The 23,401-nt window shown below is 36.4% G+C and overlaps 1 protein-coding gene and 1 long non-coding RNA gene across 11 annotated transcripts in view; one reads left to right on the plus strand and one right to left on the minus strand.

Annotated features, from left to right (window-relative positions):
- nek11 (NIMA-related kinase 11) overlaps window positions 1-23,401 on the plus strand; it is a 247,266-nt gene that overhangs the window by 112,169 nt on the left and 111,696 nt on the right. For 9 of the 10 annotated variants that reach the window (XR_012392449.1, XM_073926501.1, XM_073926500.1 and 6 more), the window contains exon 16: window positions 9,502-9,697. Coding sequence is in view for 9 of the 10 variants with exons in the window: in XM_073926501.1 (XP_073782602.1) it covers window positions 9,502-9,697 (196 nt within the window). In the remaining variant the exon portion in view is untranslated. Of the gene's footprint in view, window positions 1-9,501; window positions 11,655-23,401 lie in introns of those variants that run through there. The other variant, XM_073926505.1, reaches the window with a different exon arrangement.
- Window positions 11,427-15,535, minus strand: LOC141378302 (uncharacterized). Its single transcript, XR_012392456.1, has 2 exons — window positions 13,639-15,535; window positions 11,427-13,460 (listed from the first exon to the last, which is right to left on the minus strand). It is a non-coding gene; the product is annotated as an uncharacterized lncRNA (long non-coding RNA).

Here is a 23,401-nt window from a genome sequence, read left to right on the forward strand (position 1 = left end):
GACGCTTTTGTTCTCGTTGACTTGTTGGATGGAAACGCTGCTTTATTCGCACATCTTTTATACAATAATCCAGTTTTGCGCATAAATTTAGTTCACATATTCGGATGGAAACATAGCTAGTGTGTGGCACCCGTTATGTCAGTTCATCATTATTAAAAGCCACTTTTCACATGCTAATTAGTCCATTATTCCTCTAACTCCATGTCACTTTTTCTCTGTGTTAACTGGAGGGATTCCTTTATGCTCTTGGGCCTTGGTTTTTTCTTCTTACACTGACTCATGAAATGTTTTATGTCATTACCAGAGCCTCAAGGAATCTGCACCATTGACATTAATTGGTAGTTGTTCCTCCCTAAAGGCTTTCACTCAGCTGGGAATACTGGAAGGCCACTGGCTGTTGTCTTTTGGATTTGCTTGAATTCAGGCTCAAAGGCATCAGTGAGGTTTGGTATCAATTAGAACATCTCACATTGGCTGCTCCTTCTCAGTTAAACAGAAAGTGCAAAAACCAAAAGCATACAAGTTCTATAAGTGGATCTGATCATTGGGATTGACTCTATGTGAATAGCTGCTGGTTGTTTCATGGAAGCTTTTCGAGATGTCATGAAGAGATATGCAGATATATGAACTGCAAACTGCCAAAATGCATCCATTTCATAGAATGACTCACAAAATGTCATTTGGCAATTTTCCACTCGCTCTTTATTTAGCTTTTCAACACTTGCTTTTTTTGCATATACAGTAACATCGACACTGAGAAAAAATGTAGTCTACTGTAGCAATGCTATCAACACAGAAATTGTTAAATTTTGCAATTAATTAAAAAAAAAAAATAAGGTTAGAGCAATGACTGTAAAAAATATGGACGACGCGACAGCCCTTTTTCCCATTGAACGCCTTGAGGGCAAAACGCCTGCTTGACGGGCACAAACTGTCGCAAAAGACTGCTGAAATTGGAGCCAGACATGCGCAGAAGGATTTTCTGATGGAGCCAGAGGAGGAGCCGCGAAAATGAGCAGAGTCGAGCTTCCAATCAAACGCTTTATGTAAAATCAACTACGCCCCCCGAACTTCTCAGCATGCGTTTGCTGTCATATCAACACAAATGGATGTAATAACGTTAACAAATATGAGGGGTTTATATATTCAATCGCGCCAGCTCCGGGCCGCAGCGCATAACTTACTCGCGGCGTCGCGGGCTGATTCCGGCTCGCATGCGGCAGCGCCTGCTCGCTCGGCCGCCGCATCTGGCTCGATTGACTCGGACTGGAATCGGGCAGTGAGTCCAGGCATCCGGAGTAGGTCCAGCAGAGGTAACATTAGTCAGTCTGAGGGGTAAGTCTCCGGCAGGCGAGAATCTAGCCGGAACTGTGTTTTGCTATCTGGGTGGCTAGGCGTGTATCAGCAAACTAATAAAGCCCGAAAAAAGCCCTGAACTTAGCGAATAAACAGTGTCCACCAGGATCATGTATGTCAGAAACTAAAGTTTACTGCTGAACTCATTTTGTCATGGTAAAATAACACAGAAATCGAATAATAACATTTCAGTCTACTTCAGTCTCCTGCCGAAGCTCAGACGCCGCGCTTTGAGAAACTGTCAATCACAGCTGTCAATCACGATGACACGCCCAGCATTAAATTACTGCTAAAAACAAACTGTTTACAAAAATGAAGATCTGCACCTATTTCAGCACAATAACCAGTGCCTTAATCGACCAGAACTATCTTTCGGGACATTTTATTGCAAGTGTAATATTTTTTTTTATTTGGGCTCAAGTCTCCTTCATTAACACGGAGGAGGCGGGCTTTATGACTTGTACTGCAGCCAGCCCCCAGGGGGCGATCTAACGGCCAAAACCTTCACTCAAACGTAGGCTTGCGGCACACTTGGGTTAGAGGTTAAATTAAAAGTGGAACATTGAAATAGAAAGAGTAAAACCGATTTGAAATCAAAATGATCTTTTAAGTATTAAACAAATCTATTTTTTTTAATAGCAGTGTTGTGCTTAATGTTTAATGATGCCCTTGACTCCAAAAGTAAACGCAAAAGCAAAACTTCTTGGCCAAAAGCAAAGCATGCTCTCTAAATAAATGTGGTTCAATAACATTGTCAGCAGGGGGTGTCTTTTCTATTAGAATATTTTCATCTGTTATAGAAAATAGCTTTATGTTATGATACAGATAAAAATTGAAAGTCGCAGATATGATTGAGGGTGTTTTTTTCTGGGCATGAAAAGAAACATATATTGTTTTATTTGGAAAACAACCATGGGCTTTACACATTTGAGTTAACTTGTTTTATAATCAGATGCTGATTTGAGTCTGTCAGACCTGTACCATTCCCATTGAAATCAAAATAAAGGCTTTATTTTTAAAAAAAATTCAGTCTATTCCATGTCCTAAAATGTTTTTTGTTATGGTGTATTAAATGTCCACTAGTGAAAATGCATTTGTTTAAATAAACTGCAATTTAATAATTCATTCATTCATTCTTAGCGTGGAATAAAGATGGATTTTTTTTATTAATTAATCTAATTAATAAGTTTGTGAAACTGAAAGACCTTCCTGAGGTACACTCTCAATCTGTCAATTGGTTCCAAACAGGTCCTTATAGGTACATATGAATACCTAAAAAGTACATATGTGTAACTCGCAGTACCTTAAAAGTACAAAAAGTGAACCTTAAAGGTACAGAAATGTACCCTAAAGGTATTAATGCCCACCTATGTATACGGTACAAAAGTGTACTACTTGAAATGGTACCACCCCAGTGACAAACTTTGTACTATTATTTCTGAGAGTGTAAGTTAGTGCAGGGATTCCCAAACTTTTTTATTCCGGGACACACCTAGGCAAGTAATTCAATCTCAAGACCCACCATAATATTTTATTATGGAAAAATGAGTTTAAAAAAAATTTAAAGCAGTCAAAAATATATGGTGTGCGGCTTTTTGGATTTTGCAATTTGAAATGCACAAAATGAGGCTCAAAGTGCTTTTTGTGGGATGCTGGCTGTAACTGTGATCTTTTTTTTTTGTTGAAAAAGATACTCTTCTTTTTTTAGAAGAGAATATGATCAACCTTTGATTAAGCTTCTGGATTATGATCAAGCCCCGTCACATTGCAGTAAATTTCACTGCTAGTGTAGTCATAAGAAACTAAATAGCTTTTTGATCGACTACTACAAGCTGGGAAAACGTCAGATAAATATGCCAATGCAGTTAACGTTATTGCTGAATACATCTAATATTTACACATTTGCTTGAGGAAGGAATGATTGGGGTAGTAACACTATTTTCCATTACTATTTTCCATAACATCTATGCCCTTCCATAACATTAGCTGTCGTTAAAGCTAAAAGATAGCACTATAGGTATTTATTGATAAGCAATCTGTCCAACGTTGGGATGTAAAAAATATGAGACAATAAATAGCTTCAAATTATAGAATACATAGCAAACATTAGAAAATATTGACAATAAAATAAAAGGTTTAGCCTATAAAATCAATGGCCTATACAGAAATTAAATAAAGCACTAAAATCTATTTCACTTTTAATTGTATTTGCATATTGGTTAAAGTTACTATAGTTATTTAGTGAAGAGCAGCAAATGAATCTCTCATTGTGTTTTGTTTGATAACAGAGGTGTTAATGTAAGAATGCACAGATCAATAATGAAGCATTCGACTACTTTAATAACTGTTTGTGCTCATTTAAGAGAAAATTAGTAGTGTTTAAAATAAAACACGCAGGACAGAGCAAAAAAAAACCCTGAAAAAAACTAGGAAAAAAAGCACTTTTCAGACGGTCCCTAACACCCTATTCACACGGGGCGTCAGCGTCAACGCTTCCCATTCACTTTGAATGGGTGACGTCAGGCGTTGCCGAACTGCATTGTGGATCCGACGGAAGCGTCAGCCAATCAGATCGCTGTATGCAAATACACCAGCTCAGTGGCCTATTGCTGACTGAATTTCATTGGCTGACGCCTCTATGACGATCGTTTCAGCTCCAACTTCAGACACGCCCTCTGTCAAGCGTTGACGCTGAAGCCCCGTGTGAATAGGGCGTTACTGAGAGCTCTGCTCTGCGCAAGCTTTACCGGCTAAACGCAGATTGCGAGGGCTCAAACAGAGCAGTGCTCGTAATGTCGAGCGAAAAAAAGAAAAAGACAGCTGTGAAACAAAACTAGCTTTGTCTTTTTGTAGGAAACACACTTCAGATATTTTTAGGGCAAGAGGTTTTTAAGTTATTGCCGTCAATCGTACTGGTTTTGATTCACCGCAATGTAAATATAGCTGCAGCTATGTGACGTTGTGTGACCCACCTTTGTTCACTGTGCAACCCACTAGTGGGTCGCGACCCACAGTTTGAAAACCCCTGATTTAGTGTTTTGCTGAGTGTGTTACGTGACATATGGTTTACAAAATTTCTTAATGTGTTTCCACATTTGAAACACTGATTCAGTGATTATTTTTTTATTCGAGCTGCACGATATTGGAAAAATCTAACATTGTGATGTTTTTTTATTCTGCTATATACAGTATATTGCAATATTAATACAATTTTGTAAGCACTTCTCTCTTTGTGCCGTGTACTTTGGAAACCCAAATGCAGAAACAGAAAAAGCTCTGTGAAAATAGCAGCATTTGGACGGAATTTTAGCTTTCTCTGCTATAATATTAAAGCGCATCTGGCCACCGCCCTTCTCTGTGTGCTCTGTAAAAGCCATTTTCTCCCTTTGCATTGAACTTGAGTGTATTACATTCAGAGATGTTGTTTATTTTCACAAAGCTTGCACATCAACTAAAATTTAAAATATGATATCTTACTGTTTCCCAGAGATGGGTTGCGGCTGGAAGGGCATCTGCTGCGTAAAAACGTCCTGGATAAGTTGGTGGTTTATTCTGCTGTGATTAATAAAAGAATATAAATATTATTATTTTAAATAAAGACGCTGGATTAATAAAAGGACTAAGCCGACTAGAAAATGAATGAATAATATGGTACTGGACCACCCCTTTAAAAATTGAGTATATCCAATGAATCATATTTTTCAGTGTTGTTTAAATCTGCATTAAGCACCATTCACATATGATCTGATTATTGAAAACACATTTTAATACCATAATTAACTAGTTTAGACATTTTGAACAATTGCTGTTTTTTTAGTAGTTAAATCAGCTTTCATACAGTCAGAAGACACTTTTTGTTTATTAACAGCAAGCAACAAATGTACATTGTACATGTACATCTTATGCTACAAAAGGTTTAAATTAGGACTAAGAAAGCTGCTCTTGTAGTTTCTTTCTGTTTAGATGGCTACAGATGCACAAAAAGCCCACACAAATCTTCTGGTGTCTGGACCCCTTGTGTTTCTTTTAATTGGGTTTGTAAGAGGGGAATCGTTCATCTTTTTCGCTGTCTCTTTCTATCGGTATACTCTGCCAGATGACATTACTCTGGCTTTTGGGTGCTGAGGTTTTTTTTCTTCACTCCCATCAGGTGAAGTTTTTTTTCCCTCTCCGCTGTCGCCACTGCCTCGCATGGTTCAGGATTGGTAGAGCTACGCATCGATGAATTGGCTCTTCAGTGTTTGAACTCTCAGTAATGATTAAATCACACTGAACTGAGCTAAACTGAACTGAACTTAAACATTAAAAACTGAACTACACTGTTCCAGTTACTGAACCACACTGTTCCAGTTACTATGACCATTTATGTGAAGCTGCTTTGACACAATCTACATTGTAAAAGCGCTATACAAATAAAGCTGAATTGAATTGAATTGAATTGAGTGAAACTAACCCAAACCTTGTAATCCTTAACCCTCTCAGATGAAACCTCTAAGCTGCAGTGGCCAGCAATCCATCATTTACTCTGAGCTTTTCACACTTTGTGTCACAAATGTCGCACTGTCCAGAACAATAAGGCTCCCTGTTTTGGAAAGTCCAAATCATTTTTGTTTTCAATGCCTGAGGATTCTGGTTTTTGTGTCTCTTTGTTTGGAAGAGAATGCAGTGATATACAGTTAAAGTCAGAATTATTAACCCCCTGGACATTTTCCCCCAATTTCTGTTTAACGGAAAGAATGATTTTTTTCAAGACATTTCTAAACATAATAGTTTTAATAACTCATCTCTAATAAATGGTTTATATTATCTTTACCATGATGACTGTACATAATATTTGACTAAATATTTTTTTCAAAATACAAGTATTCAGCTTAAAGTGGCATTTAAAGGCTTAACTATACTGTAGGGTAACTAGGCTAAATAAGTCAATTAGGCAAATCATTGTACACTCACCAACCACTATATTAGGTACACCTGTACAACTGCTCGTAACGCAAATTTCTAATCAGCCAATCACATGGCAGAAACTCAGTGCATTTAGGCATGGTCAAAACGATCTGCTGCAGTTCAAACCGAGCATCAGAATGGGGAAGAAAGGTTATTTAAATGTCTTTAGATGTGGCATTGTTGTTGGTGCCAGACGGGCTGGTCTGAGAATTTCAGAAACTGCTGATCTACTGGGATTTTCATGCACAACAATCTCTAGGGTTTACAGAGAATGGTCCAAAAATAAAAGAAAATATCGAGTGAGCGGCAGTTCTGTGGATGCAAATGTCTTGTTGATGCCAGAGGTCAGAGTAGAATGGCCAGACTGGTTCCAGCTGATAGAAAGGCAACACTTACTCAAATAACCACTCGTTACAACTGAGGTCTGCAGAATAGCATCTCTGAATGCACAACACATTCAACCTTGTGGCAGATGGGCTACAGCAGCAAAAGAACATGCCGGGTGCCGCTCCTGTCAGCTTAAAACAGGAAACTGAGGCTACAATTTGCACAGGCTCACCAAAATTGCTCAATAGAAGATTGGAAAAGCCTTACCTGGTCTGATAAGTCTCGATTTCTGCTGTGACATTCAGATGGTAGGGTCAGAGTATGGCATCGGCAACATGGAAGCATGGATCCATCCTGCCTTGTATCAACGGTTAAAAAAATGAAAACATTAAAAAAATCTACATCCATATAATAAGAGAGATAAAACTGGCTGCTATCAACCCTTTTTAACTACCATAATTTACACAACCAACCTAAGAGTACAGTATAATACACAAACTCCAACTACCAAAAATGTCATTAAATGTCCATTTTTCAACTTTTAAAGTCCCCATGAAATCAAACCTAACCGTATAATTTTGTTGGCTCACATTGCTAGTTTTGTGTTGAACAATTAATCTATGCATGTCAATAAGAAAGAAAAGGTTTGCCCTTTTAATCTTTAATTAAAATCTAAAAATAAAAGTACTTGCTGTTTTGTTTTGTTTTTAGTTAAATTGTCAGATTATGCATATCTTAGAAATTGGGTGTGGCATCATTCATTTAATATAACCTATTTAACCATGCTGCCTTAACCGTGTTTTGACAACAAACAGAAATGGCGAGGAGGAGGAGTCTTTTAGGTTGTAATTACTCCCCCCAAACCCTTTTCCCGATCTTTCTGAAATGCCTACATCCAATCAGCATGCAGTAAAAAAACAAGCCACACCTACTGTTCTCTCATTTAATATTCCGTTTCTCTAGGAACTGTCACAATATGAAAAAAATTACGGTCGCAGCTTTCGGTTCATGGGGACTTTATAGTTGTCAAAAGAGAGATCAAGCTTCTAAATTCAATACCACAGAAGAACTAAATTCTCTCATAAAACATAAATTGCGATAAATGCTATAAACTGCCAATTAACTAATATATTTAACTACAGGTTACAGATTATCTAAACATTTCCATCTTTGCCAAAAAGTTGAACACTTACACCAACTCATAAATCATTGGAACTCTCCAAAGTCTCACTCATATAAATCATTATCACTCTTGCTCTAAATTGACATACTCACTGAGGCATTGCTTATTTTTAACTCCATTGGATAGAACAGGAAAGAGTCTATTTTTGGTCTGCCAGCTGTTGACACATTTCACCTCATGCATGCATGTGTATGTGTGTGTCTGTATGTGTGTGTGTGTGGCCGCTCTACTCTTGCTGAGGGGTCCAAAGGTGCCGGTAGAGATCACACTGACATTGAGTGGAGGATGTGATTCACGCTGCCTGCTCACATTCCCAACACCTGTCAGGGGGCCATTTTACAAGAGGTCCCGCTTGGATGCATCCACTTGTCCCACAGTGTTGACACTCTGAATGCTTCAGGATACATGTAGAGCAAAAACTCAGAATAGAAGTTTGTTTATTTGCAGTTTTAAAGAGGCTGTGTATAAGAATTCTACACCAAATGGCACGTTTGAGCGGTCTTAACTGAAAAGTACTTGAAAATGACTTACCTCCTGAATTATTAGCCCCCTGTATGTTTTTGCCCAATTTCTTTTGAACGGAAACAAGATTTTTTTCAGACGATAATTTTCCGATCATAATACTTTTATTAACTGATTTCTAATAACTGATTTCTTTAATCTTTGCCATGATGACAGTACATAATATTTTGCTAGATATTTTTCAAGATACTAGTATTCAGTTTAAAGTGCAATTTAAAGGTTTAACCCATACCTTTCAACATCGGGATGTGAAATTAAGGGATATCCCGTACATTAAAAAGAGGTGTCACTTTAAATATATACCGATCTATAATGAAAGACTTTGGTTGCTTTCTTAGCTTTTTATGCCCATTTAAGACAAATTAGTTGTGTTGAAAAGAAAACCCAGCAAGATCAACTTGTTTAGATGTTATTATTATTATTTATTTTTATGGGTATATGTCTGTTCAAACATGCACCCAAATCTAGAGTGTCCACTCTCGCTCTGCTTCAAATCACGTGTACAGAATCGGTTTGAACAGCATCTATTTAACACTATGGAGCGCTTCAGCTGACAGTCACGCACCGCTACATGAACTGACTGTTTTGAGGATTGAATACCTATAAAATTTGCAAAATGTTTTGATTTGCTAGTGTGCATTGTTAGTCTTAAGGTGAACAATTCATATTAGCAATTTAATGCACACAAAAAAATTATTTCAAAATCTGACCAATTGCTTCTACTGTAGAATGGCTGTTCTTCTCTGTTTGACGGCTTGGGCAGAGTGTGTTTAGCCACGCCCCTGCAACTTTTGGTTTGCTGCAAGTGAAAGATGACAGGAGGAGCACAAGTTTAAAGCCCTGCCCTCTACTTAATATTCCATTTCAGCTGGAAATGCATCATCATATTAAATTAACAGTCTGCAGCAACTTCTAGTTTGTGCAGTTTTTAAACTAAATGTTGTTCTTATCAGTGGGAACGGCACTGCTTATCAGTTTAACACTGCAAACGTAATTCTCCCTTTTTCAATCAAAGAGTGAAAAAGATCTTGATTTCATTATATTGGAGCATTGAATCACGTTGAGTCTCTTGCAGTTTAAGTGTACACTAGTGAGACGCAATCATTTATGTACTGAGGATTATGTTCACTTTTTATATAAATTTGTGTTCTGATGTTTTATTACAGGTCTGTGTGTCGGAGGCTGGGTGAGGAGGTGTTCCTGAAGGTCTATGATTATCTGAAGCAGGCCAGACAGAAGCAGGAGAGCGAGGAGAGCATTAGACAGACTCTGATAGAGCTGGTGGAGAAACCCAGCGACTGCTTTGAAGTAGATCAACTTCTTTATTATGAAGAGATTCTTCTGGCAGCGCAGGAAAACACTGTAAGATAAGAATGAAGCAGACGCACACACTAACACAATGTGTCAAGAATCATACAGATCTCTATATCTATTTATTTGATCTGCCTGCGGTGTGGCTTTGTATTATGAGAACTCCACAACTAACACAAAATACAATGCAATCAGGTTTGTTAAAAATATAGAGTATAAAAATAGGTTCATGAGTTGAAATCGAAAGGGCAGAAATGTTGAAATATGTTTATTTATGTGTGTGGATGAGTGAGAGCATGGATCACAAAACCTTAAGCACAAAGCATAAAAAAAAATAAAAAATACGTTGCTTGGGTCAAAATTACAGATTTGAGTTTTTCCAGATTTTCAAATCATTGTATTTTGGACGAATATTTTCCTGTCCTAACAAACCATCCATCAATGGAAAGCTTATTTATTGTATATATCTCGGTTTTGGTTTTGCAGTCTGGGGTCAAATATACTGTATATCATTGAAAATTAAATACACATTTTTATAAATTTTAGCATTTTTAACTATAATATGAAATATATTAAATAATATGTAAAATGTGTAATTCAAATCTACACTTGATAGTAATTATGTGCATAGTAAAGCTCAAAGTGTCTTCTTTCCAGTGATACTTAATTTTTGTTTGTAGCTCACTGAGGTCAAGAACTGTTAAGTAGGTGTAAAACTGCCAAAAGTGAGTGCTTGCAATTCTGCAATACACACTTAACCCTAACATTTGTAGTGTGTCATGAAATTTTCTCATGCTTTAAAGAGCTTCACTGCATATGTGTCACATTTGTAAATACAAAAATAGAAAGATGTAAATTAGTGCTGAGCAAAGATTAAACGCAAATTATCACATAGTTTATTTTGATGTAATATGTGTGTGGATTTGTGTGTACAGTGTGTTTATTGTGTTTATATAAATACATGCATACATCTATTTGAGAAAACGTTTTGTCACCGTGGACCGGTCTGCGCTTGACAATTTTACTGCGACCCGGGGGATCTGTGTAAGTAGATGATGATGCTTGGTAACCATCAACTATTTTCTCAGAGGATGACCAGCAGACAAAACATTGCTGCAACTCTGATACAAGTTTAATTATGGCCAAAATTGAAAAGTGCTGCTGTGCTACCGAAATGTTTATATTTCACACATAATATGAAGCTGATCAGTTCTTGTCACGTGACTCATGTTTTTAACTAGGGGCGCCTGGGTGCCTGGAAGGCTTGCACGCATTGCTTTCAATATGCGCACGCAAGCTGTGTGCCTCTGTTGGAACTAACAAATTTTGGCACGCAAAAGACACAATATGTGAATGACCGCTGTCATTTTCAATCTCTTCTTGCACACACAGACATACTGGACTCACCAGATTTTTTGACAAATGGCTTGTGGATCCATTCTTTGGCAGTTTGTGGGTCCTTCCCTTTCCCATTTTGTGAGCATTTTCCCCTTTGCAAAGACACTTTCCAAAATGTCTGTTTCTTTCTAATTTTGATATCTTGTTGGTTAAATTTTAATGGCGCTTTTCTGGACACTCAAAGCGCTTTACACATTTTTGCGGGGAATCTTCTCATCCACTACTAGTGTTCAGCATCCACCTGGATGTTGCTACGGCAGCCATATTGCGCCAGACCACACACCAGCTGATTGGTGGTAATGAGAGAGTGATAAGGGGGTGGTTAGGAGACCATGATGGACAGAGGCAAATTTGGCCAGGATGCCGGGTTAAACCCCTACTCTTTCTTTTTTTTTTTTTTGAAGGACATCCTGGGATTTTTTCAATGACCTTGGTTTAACGTCTCATCCAACTAAAAAATGTTGCTCAAAAATACTCAAGTGAACAAGATATAATTGAATATTGAATAATTGAATGTTTTTTAAAATAGAAAATTTTTCAAAAGAAATAATCGTTCAAACTCGGATAATAATTAAAATGGAAATAATTAATGATTTCTTTTGAGGCTCGGTACCAATTGATCCACAGACTGGTACTGGTTGGGATCCGCTGTTATATGTATTTGATTCAAATTATATATTAAATTTAAATATCTATGCAGAAAAGTTTTATATAATTTTGTTTTAATGTGTGTTTGTGTTACATATACAGAATAAATATATAAAATACACACATCTTATGTCAAAACAAACTTATTTTGGATGTGATTATTATTTGCTTTAATAAATGTATTCAGCTTTGAGATTCTCTACAAAAAGTACTAAAGAAATCAATTTCTTTTACTGTGTTCGTACTGTAAAATTTATGTTGATGTGTCTTATCTTTTTGTTGTTGTTGTTGTTACGTTATATGATGTATAAATAAGTTTAACTTCTGATAAGTTTACCTGTCTCTGGTTAGTTTTTCCATCTTGCTGTTTTGAAAGCAGTGCACTGCATTCAAATATTAAATTTTTGTCACTATCCTCTACAAACCCCTGGTGTTTTACGATTATAGTTACTAATCGACCTGTGTTGCCGCTCCTATTCACCAAAAATTGTCTGATTTCTCCCAGCTCAGAAGTTAGCAAGCTGAGTAAAGCGCAACAGTGTAAGATCAATAGCAGAAAACAGCGAGGTACAGGGACTCAAGCTGAGCTACCGCTCCAGTCTGCATTCTCCATTGTATTGTGTGTTGTTATCGCTGAAGCAAAGCCAGACATTCATTACAACTTATCGACTTTTCCATGACATGAATGTAAGAATGTTGTCCTTTTTTCCCCTGTTTAAAGATAGTGTAGACTCAAAAGATGGCTTTAATAATCTCACCAGTTGAACTGCACACATTGTACCACTCAGAAGATTGAGTGTTCTGCACAATACCATCACTGATTTAATCAGATGATGTACATGTTTTTACAAACAGCTGTTTGTTATAGTGATGGATTGCTAGTTGGTCTCTTTATCTCACTATTAAGGCCCTGAAATACTTCAAGCAATCGAAGAGAAAGGGGATTTAAAAAGGGTAATTTAGTTTTTATTTCACAGCTCTGGGTCTGAAAAAGGTTCTCACAACTCTGGCTTTACATATCTCACAATTAACACTTTAGAGTAATGGTCCATTAGTTAATGTATTTACTAACATTACCAAGGTATTTAATAATCATCATTCAACATTACTAATGCATTATTATTATTTAAAGTTGGGCATGTTAACTAGTGAGTTAACATTAGTAAACGTTAATTAAATTTAACTTAACCTTTAGTAACGTTAACAAAAGAAAATAAGTAATGTAACAACTGCATTACTACTTGTTTGTTAATGTTTGTTTATGTATTTACTAGCAAGTAGTTATACATTTATAATGGTATTTATAAATCTTTGGTAACTAATGGACCATTATTTTAAAGTGTTAACAAATTCTGACTTAAATTGTAAGGATAAATGTTAACAGTTAAAGTTAAACGTTTTTATTTCTGTGATTTCTATGGGATAATTTATATGTGACAGAATCTTGCAATTCTGAGTTTATTTATTTTGTGTTTGTATCTTCTGATTTTTTTTCTCCCAAATTTTAACTCAATTCTTAGTAAAAAAAAAAAAAAAAAAACAACTGTTCACATCTTGTAATTCTGACATTCTCACAATTTTGAGTTTATATATTGGAGATCAAATTTTTTTATATCACAATTTTGTGACCAAATTCTCTCAAAAAATTATATTATATAAGAAAGAATATTTGTTCAAACTATTTTTTTAAATTAGCTGAATCAACACAATTCTTGAGTTTTGTTTTAGGGATAATTTAATTGTATGTTCTGTCCAGGTGGCACGGTGGCTCAGTGGTTAGCACTGTCGCCTCACAGCATGAAGGTCGCTGGTTTGAGTCCCGGCTGGGTCAGTTGGCATTTCTGTGGGGAGTTTGCATGTTCTCCCCATGTTGGCGTGGGTTTCCTCCGCGTAGTCTGGTTTTCCCCACAGTCCAAAGACATGCGGTACAGGTGAATTGGATGAACTAGATTGGCCGTAGTGAATGGGTGTGTGTGAATAAGAGTGTATGGGTGTTTCCCTGTAGTGGGTTGCGGCTAGAAGGGCAAACATATACATATACCTGTATAGTTTCTGAAATAGAGACTAAGACGAAGGAAAAAGAAAGTTCCACTTTGTAAAAATGATTTCTCAATCAACTTTTGTTGGAACAACATGACGGAATTGTGTGTAACTGTGCATTTTTTACAGTGTTGTCTCTTTTAATTCTGGAGTTGCATCATAATTCATAAATAGAGTTTATACTTCATAATTCTGAATATTTTTAATATTAGCAGTTTACATCACACAAATTCTGAGAAGAAAAGTGAACTGTAAACCCGTCAGTCATTATTATAAAGTAGTAAGTTCAATTTTATAACTAAATTCAAAACACAGTTCATAAATATGCAAAATCCAATTCCTAAATTAAAACACATTTTGTAAATCTGCAAAATCCAATTCGTAAATTCAAAATGCAGCTTGTAAATCCACAAAATCCAATTTGTAAAATCAAAACACAAGTTGTAAATACGTAAAACACAATTCGTAAATTCAAAACAGTTCATAAATACAAAAACACAATTCATAAATTAAACGTAAGCTATGAAATGGTTTTCCAAAGTGAACTTTCAGAAAAGTTATCTCCATCTTTAAACTATTTCTGGACCGAGGATGAACTTAACATCAGGATGTTCACAAACAATGTACTTCTGAAAATGTATTTCAAACTTCTTTTTAGCCTGTGCAAAGAACAAAAAAGAGCTTTGTTGTGAGAATATCGAAGCCCTTAAAGTGAAAAGTAAAGGTTGTGTGTGGGGTGAGGACAATAAAGCAAGACATTCCATCTCTTTATCAGCCTTTAAGTACAGTTGGCAGAAGCTCAGAGAACTTTGTATCACATCAAGTTCATAGCTGTGTCTTGTGCAGCCATGCTGCGCTGTTAAATTACATTTTCACATTTTAAATAGTGTTCCAGTTTGCTGTCAAGTATTAACCACATACCTCACGTCCTCCTACTGTTTTCACTTTTCCACATGTCAGAAAAACAAAGCTTTAATACACCCTGTGGCTTAAAGGTTCAGAGAACTGTACGATCCATCTAAGATCCATAGCTTTGCGATTCTAGTTGGTGTTGTGTTCATATCAACACTGTCTCATTACCGTGACTGATATGTTTTGACTGGAGAGTGACAGAATATTGTCACAGACAATGGCAGATGTCGTATGGGATTCGATGCCTGTGCTTCGTCCAGTCGAACGGGTAAAAAAAAATGTTTATAAAATGGATGGAGCGACTGACTAAAAGACAAATTGTGAGTTTAGTTTTGACAGGTTGTTTTCACTCAGTTGGTGTGTGACATGGATTGACAGCTGTATTTACCAACAGGTGCAACTCGTAGAGCACATACTATACAGGAGCATCTCTAAACCAACTGCATTTGACAAATAAGCAAAGTGAAGTTGTTTGCTGTATTCTCTAAAGCCTTGAATAAAATACCTTTAACCAAAATGACTGAAGTAAATGAGGAAGATGGTGACTTTCATTACATTAGTAATAAATTAGCAAAATGAAAAATTGTTCTGTGCGACATGGTGGCTCAGTGGTTAGCAGTGTCACTTCACAGCAGGAAGGTCCCTGGTTTGTATCCCAGTTGTGTCAGTTGCTATTTCTGTGTAGAGTTTGCATGTTCTCCCCGTGTTGGCGTAGGTTTCATCCGGGTGCACCAGTTTCCCCCATAGTCCCAAGACATGCTCTATAGTTGAATTTGTGAATTGAAACTGTCAGTCCAGTATTCAGAGTTGAAGTTCAGTTCAGTGTGGTTTAATGTTCACTGCTGAGAGTCCTAACACTGAAGAGCAAATGCATCGATGAGCATCTGTAACGTCGGGGAGTAACACCAACAACTGAGGTAAGATCCAATATGCAGGTTTATTCATAGTCAGGCAAGCAGTGGTCAATACAGGTGCAAACAGGTGTGTGAGGACAATCCCGAATCACAGTCGAATACAGGCAAAAGGTCAGAAAGGCAGGTGGCAGGCAAAGACAAAGAGGCTTACAAGGCTAACGGTCGGTACACAAGATAACTAGACTGGGAAACGCATTGTAATGCTACTGTGACAGATAACAAGACTCAGCAAACTGAAGGGGTGAATGTGTGGCTTAAATAGTGTGTGTTAATCAGTCTCTGACAATCCTCAGGTGGTGTGAATGTAATCAGTCTTGATGAGGACGCATGTGTGAGTGTCGGAGTGCATGTATGAATATGTAGTCCAGAAATGGCAGATTTGTAGTCCATGGTTATTGTAGGTGCAAACCAGCGTTCTTATGGGAAATGATCGCTGGTAATCGTGACAGCAGCTCTTAAAGTCCCAAACCAAGCAAGCCAATGGCAACAGCAGTGAGAAACAAACTTCACCAGTTGAAGTTTAAACGAAAGTGAAGGAAAAAAAACCTATAGAGAAACCAGGCTCAGTTTGGCACGACCATTTCTCCTCTGGCCAAACTTCTTATGCAGAGCTGCAGTCTAGGTGCCGGAAAATCTAAATATCATTGCAAAATTAACAGTTCTCTTAGATTAATGAGATCAGTTAATTAGCCAAGCATTTTAATGACTAAAAGTGGTAATTCAACCAGTAAAGTGAATTGCAGAAAAAAATAAATGTAAAAAATTACATTCCAAAAAAATGAAGGTTAAAGTAATGTTTTGTACATTGTACCCCCCAAAAAAGAAGAGCCTAAACTAGAATTAAGTTTTATACAGTATATTAAACATAAAATAAAAAAGTAGCTCATGTAACAAGTGTGTTATCTTCATTTCAGAGACTCACAGATCTAATATACTGATATACACGTACAATTGTTTACACCCACTGACATAACCAACATTATGTGACATAACTCATTTGAGTATTAGTAGACTGTCTGCTTAATATCTGTTGATACTGCTCCTTCAACAGACATTTAATTGACTATAAGAAAATTTGCAAGTACATGTCAACTTGCATCAACCCTAAGCCCAACCTAAAAGTCTACTTGTAATCTAATGAGAATTAGTTGGCATGTAGATTCAATGTTAAAAACAGACCATCTAAATAAAGTGTGACCGGTATTTTTAACTGGAATGCCACAGACACATACTCAACTATATGTTTGACAGTAGTAGTACTGTAAATTATGATTATTATCATATATCTTGGCAAGGAACCATTTGAAGGGGCATCCCTGACTTTGATATCTATCGTATGAATAATATCAAACAAATTCATGCTGAAATCTAGAGTCGATGGTTGTTGTGAGGTATAATTTCAGCAGCTCTGTCAACAGGCCTGTGTTTGCACAGAGTGCATTGTTGACCTCAGAATTACAGTGATCGCCTAAAGTGGTCTAAAACTCAAATCTCAACAGCATGTGCTTTTTTTTCAGCTCAGCCAAAGCCTTTCTCATGGCAATTCGTAACTTTTTGATTTAGTGGCAAATCTCATTTGTACAATTTACAACAATTTACTTCCCCGAATGACAATCGGGATTAGGGATGGGGTTTGGTGCCACACCTCCTTTTAAAAACAACTCTTTTTCATACAGCAAAACTCATTTCATGAAACACTCATGAATTATCATAAATTAGCCACTAAACTAACAAAACATAAAATAGTTAAGTTTCCTCCTGAAATCAGGCTGCAAATGCTGTTTATGTTGTTCAGCAAGATTCATTATTATTAAACATTTTTAGCAGAATTTCCATCAATAAAATTAAGATTAGTATAAAATAATAAAGTTTAAAAAACTTTTGATCCAGAAGGTGCACATTATCTTAGTGGCTGCTGAAAACTTTCATTTTACGGACAGTCATTTTACTGTAAATCTGGTTCCCAGGTGTAAGTCTGCCGGTAAAGATTTATTTAAAATTAGTTGTGTAAGTTATGGTAGTTTCCAGAGTTTGTGCCTGATGACTTGCCAAAGTCGCAGGTGCAGGGAGCCGATTAAAGAACGGCTCCTGAATAAGAGATGCTCTACTTTAAATCTCCAAGGAGAATCTCGGGCTTCAGATTCGGCAGTCAGACACACACCTGTGCAGTCATTGAGTGAATGCAAATGGCTGTGATCCTCCTGCTTTGTGTCTTCCCTCTGCGGCCAGCATTAGCATTCAGTTCAGCAGGTTTCTGGCTGCCGATGGATAAATTAAATGATATTTAGACGCTGGAGAACTGGCGACAGTTCCAATCTTGTAGAGACAGTTCCTCAAATTGACCCAGTTTCCCAAACACTGGAGGTGGTGCTTTAATTGAGCCAGTCTGATTTAACTCCAGGTACACAATATGAACTGAAAGTTGTTGTTGATGATGATGATGCTGATGACCAGAGGTTTGACTTACATTATGTACAGTAGGGGGTTATGTTGATTATTAATATTGTTGCAGGCTGTATAGTCTTCATTAAATTTTAGCTAATGGGTGCATCTGCTCCTTTTAAACTTTCAGAAACTGTATTTTTGTAGACATCAAAGAGACAGCTGACCAAGTGATCTATGTCATTATTAGTATAAAATATTATAACTTTTATAACAATTAAAACTTTGTTCTTCAAAAATTCTGAAAAATGTTTTTAATAAACATTAAATATTAATACTACAACTTTTTTAACACAATATTTATAACATAATGTCATAAGATGTGTTTTCAATCCCTATATAAAAATATTGTTGATTATGTGACTAAATGCTGGCTAAAGCACTTGCAAAGGATGTTTACTTGTGTTTGTTACTGACATACACTGCAAATTTTACAATATACATGTAAAACTAACAAAAATACATCTAAACAGACCTTCGAGTCAGCGCTGAATTATTGTGTAATCTGTATATCCTGCATTTTGTGGTTTACTTTTTAAATATCCCTTCTCTTCCAGTTTTTAAAATAAGAGTCTCACATAAAGTACATACAGTAGCATGTTTAATACAAGCTTAGATAAACTTAAAATAAAGGAAAAAATGTCTTAGTAGTTGGACTGGGCGATATGGCAAAAATGCAACCTCGATTATTATTTTTCATATAGAATGATAACGATATATATTTCAATACAAGTTGTTAATGATTCCAGATTTAAAAGAGTATATCAGAGGCCACCAAACTTGTTCCTGGAGGGCCGGTGTCCTGCAGATTTTAGCTCCAACCCTAATCAAACACACCTGAACAAGCTAATCAAGGTCTTACTTGGTATACTTGAAACATCCAGGCAGGTGTGTTGAGGCAAGTTGGAGCTAAACCCTGAAGGGACACCGGCCCTCCAGGACAGAGATTGGTGACCCCTGGAGTATATCAACAATGACTAAAGCCACAAAAATTGTAGGGTGTATTAAATGGCATAACCTATTTCCGGCCAACAAATTTTCGGTGGCCGACAATTTGATACATCTCAGCACACTTTTAGATTCTCAATGTTGCACATTTCTGTTGTTGTGCTCTTACATCAATATAGAGTAAAAAGTCCAGAGCTCACCAATGTTATTGACATTTTATTTTATCATTTAAAAATATGAATTTTTAATACTTTTTATCATCAAAAGTAATTCACAAATACATAAATATGTAATTATTTAATGACAGTTCTCAATGGTTACAACTGAAATTTGTGCAGATAACTGTATCAAATGATAAAACATGAAATGATAAAAACATGATAGTAATTGTACCCAGCTTAAATGTAAAATAAAGTTACCTGAGAGAGAGGGAGAGACAGGGAGGGAGAGAGAAACAAAGAGATAGCCTGATAGCAGTAGAGTCAGAGAAGATAGACTCCAGAGCTAAAGAGGAGCAAAGCAGGAAAAGAGACCAGAGCAAAGTTTACCAACTATTTTGTATCTTACTTGACCATGTGACCAAAGCCCAAATACTGAGACATACAAACTGACCAATCAACATGTGACCACATCATAAAACCCCAAAAGTCCACACACCAGGCCCTGATCTAATCAGCATCTGCCTTTGGAGTCAGTAAGGACCGTCTTGGTGAAAAGACATGTTTTGCCAAATAAACAAATTCATATGATAATTTAGACTCTAGTGTAGTGAGGTGTAGAATGGCAGTGAAAGCCCAGACAGCAGCTGAAAACTCTTTTCTTCAGCAACTTTCTGCCCTTCACCATTGTAAATTAAAATTGGCTGCTTCAAAAACATTATCAGAATGATTTTGATTTTTAGATTTGATGGACGATTTGATGGACGAGACCCACAGAGCCTTTAAGATTTTTACACTCTGTTGAAGTCTGTGAAAAAAATCACACCTGAGCAATACATGTGACTTCATTCTCCATTGGGGATGGGATGATGACCAGTTTCAAGGTTTATCACGGTTTGGAAAAGTCAGGGTATTAAAACCGCAAAAATGTTTTGTTATACCGTTTCTAAAGTATATGTGAAGTAGTTTTTTCATGTGTTTTAAGGAAATCTGTGTTTTTGAAGCTAATAAAGAGATTAGAAGTCAATGGTTTATTTTAATTATGTAGCCTCACATGTTTACTGTTCCAAAATATTATAAATGTTTAAATCAATATAATCTATTTTGTTAAATGTTTTTTTATTTAAATTTTTTTTTTTAACTATTTTACAGCAGTAACGGGGTGTCCACAGGGTCTTAAAATATCTTTAATTTCAAAGCCTAAATTTCAGGCCTTAAAAAGTCTTTAATTCACTGATATATTGTGTTGCAGATCTTAAATTGTTTTAAACAGGTCTTAATTTAGCTTTGTCCAAGTAAAGTTGGGCCTGTCTATCTAATGACCAACAACACATCTCAATAAAACCTTATTTTTTTATATTCAAGTTTTTTCATTGCAAAGAGATTCACAACAGCTGTTTGACATTTTTACAGCAAATTCCCCCAATTAAATTCCCTAATCAGGAGGAAAAAAACTAAAAACAATTACACGATTCCTCATGAAAATAAAGGGCCATTAGAAAAATCTTAACCTTGTAGAAGTCTAAAATTTCATTCTTTGAAAGGGTCTTAAAAAGTCTTTAAAAAAACCTGCAGAAACCCTGAGTAAACACAATACCACGATACCTGGAAACTGTGATCTTTTTATCCAAGGTTATCATACCGTCAGAAACTTATACCGGCCCATGTCTATTCTCCATATGAGAGGCATCTTTAAGCCGCCATCACCAAAAAAGCTCTTTACTCTTTATATAGAGTATTAAAAGTCAGCAGCATCTTTAGAAGTGTGTTTTCTGTGAAATGGTAACATGTTGAATACTTATTTCCCCCACTGAATATCCAGATTTTCATTCTATTCTGAGCCCTAATATTGTCATATTCACATCAGTACAAAAAAAAAAAACTCCCACAAATGTTGATATGTTCACACTAGCTCTTCATAAGTGGGCTGTTGGAGTGAAAAATCTCTTTCTGTGTGGGAATCCTCCTTATCATTAGACTTTAGGCATGACAGCATGTGATGGATCTAGTGAGCGAGCCCACATGTTGTGTGAGATTGAGGAGGAAATCTCTCCTCGAGTTCTCATGCCTACAGGACAGGACTGTCATGTCACATTTGCAGGCTGAGACAGTGCCGTAATTGCTTGCTATTGCATCTCTTCTTTCCTCAGGTGTGATGTCGCTCTTATGGTTTCATGTGACTCGACAAAAGGGAGCGTCGAGGCCAATAATATCAGCTCTCCCTCTCTATGTCTCCGCTTGGGTCTCTATAATAGGAAAGGTCTAGAGCCTTTAATATCATATGGAGGTAAAACCGAGCAGACAAGCTTAATGTCCGAATGGTGCATTAACTTATCAAATCATTTACTGGTACTGGGCAGCGGCGGCTCCTGTGAATGAAGGTTAACGGCTCTAGAGGGCATTTGAGTGTTTCAGATTAGATTTGTCTCCTCCTTTGATTTAAAGCGTCACATTTCACACGCTTTATCAGCTATCAATGTGAGAAAAGGGGCTTTTTTTGGATCTCCTAAGAGTCTTTATAGGAATTGCTCATTATATTTGATAGATCTCACAACATTTTACACCCGAGGTGGAAGTGTTGCTCATTGCTTGTTCTTTGAATTTAAGACGAGACGTCCCGTGCAGAAAGCGGACAGGCAGAGATAAAGGTGAAGATGATGATGAATGGAATTAATAACGGTTGTCTTGTGATCCGTGTGCGTTTGGGATCAGACTGCTATGGTTCACCTGTCGTCATTTTCATGTCCTTGTCATTCCAGGCCTGTGTGATTTTTCTTTCCTCTGTCAAACGTGAGATCTTAGGGAATATGCTGGCGCTGATCATTTCCTTCTAATGAAAGTGAATGGTGACTAGGAGCTGTCGAGATCTAAAAATGACACTGAAAGTGGTGCATGTGACATGCGCCATGTATGTCAGGCTTCAGAGGACATTTTTTAGCTTTGTGTAGTTAGAAACAGATAAAGTTTTGATTTATGACTGAATATCTTCATCCTCGTGATATACTCAGTAACTGGTGATGTTTGGTATGGTTTATCCCTGGTCAATTTTGTACATGTATTTGAATTATTATAGATTGTGTAATTTAAATGTTTATTTAAATTCAGAATTATGTTACTGTTAATATCAAGGAACAATCATGGTTTGTATGGGGGCATGGGGGCATGCGAGAGATCTGCAGAGTGGATGGCAACGTCAACATCCTGAGGTATCAAGACATTTGTGCTGCCCATTACATTAAAAAGCACAGGAGAGGGCAAATTCTTTAGCAGAATTGTGCTCCTTTTCAAACTTCAGTCTCCACATCAAAGTTCCTGAAAGCAAAGAAGGTCAGTGCTATCCATGATTGGCCAGCCTAGTCACCAGACATGAACATTATTGAGCGTGTCTGGGGTAAGATTAAAGAGGAGGCATTGAAGATAAATCCAAGAAATCTTGATGAACTCTTGGAGTCCTGCAAGAACGCTTTCTTTGCCATTCCAGGTGACTTTATTAATACGTTATTTGAGTCATTGCAGAGATGTATGGATTCAGTCCTCCAAGCTCATAGGAGTCACAGACAATATTAATTATTTTTCCACTGCACCATGACTTTATATTCTATACTGTACATTCTTTTAGGTGACAAGACTTTTGTCTAAGCAAAGTCAGTCCGTTATACTGCCCTAATTAAATAATTAAAAATCAAGGCATAATCAAATTATATTGTGGTAAAATAAGCGTAATCTAGAGGCCATTGCCTTTCATAAAAGCCACTTCTGATACCATTCTGATTCAGTTATTATTTGTTGTTACTAAAACTTGGAAAGGCGACAATACTTATGTCAGATAGTGTATATTTTTAAAATGTACAGCGTAGTTCGCTTTTATATGTCTTTTATAATAATTACTTAGTTTTGTTTTAAATGTTTTCAATTATACTTTTTATATATTTAATTGTCTTTATTAATTTAATACATTTAAACAATATAGTGGTACATTTATACATCTATGTAACCCATTTATGTGTGTATAAATGTATGTGTATGTATGTATATATATATATATAATTAAAAATAATCAAGTAAAATATTATTTACTGTCATCATGGCAAAGATAAAATAAATCAGTTATTAGAAATGACTTATTAAAACTATTATGTTTAGAAATGTGTTAAAAAAAATCTTCTCTTCGTTAAACAGAAATTGGAGGAAAATAATTAACACGGAGGCTGATAATTCCGGGGGGCAAATAATTCTGACTTCAACTGTATGTGTTATGACATACAGTGTATTGTCATAAATAAATGAGTTATACG

This window comes from Danio rerio, chromosome 16 (assembly GCF_049306965.1).
Source record: "Danio rerio strain Tuebingen ecotype United States chromosome 16, GRCz12tu, whole genome shotgun sequence".
NCBI lineage: Eukaryota > Metazoa > Chordata > Actinopteri > Cypriniformes > Danionidae > Danio > Danio rerio.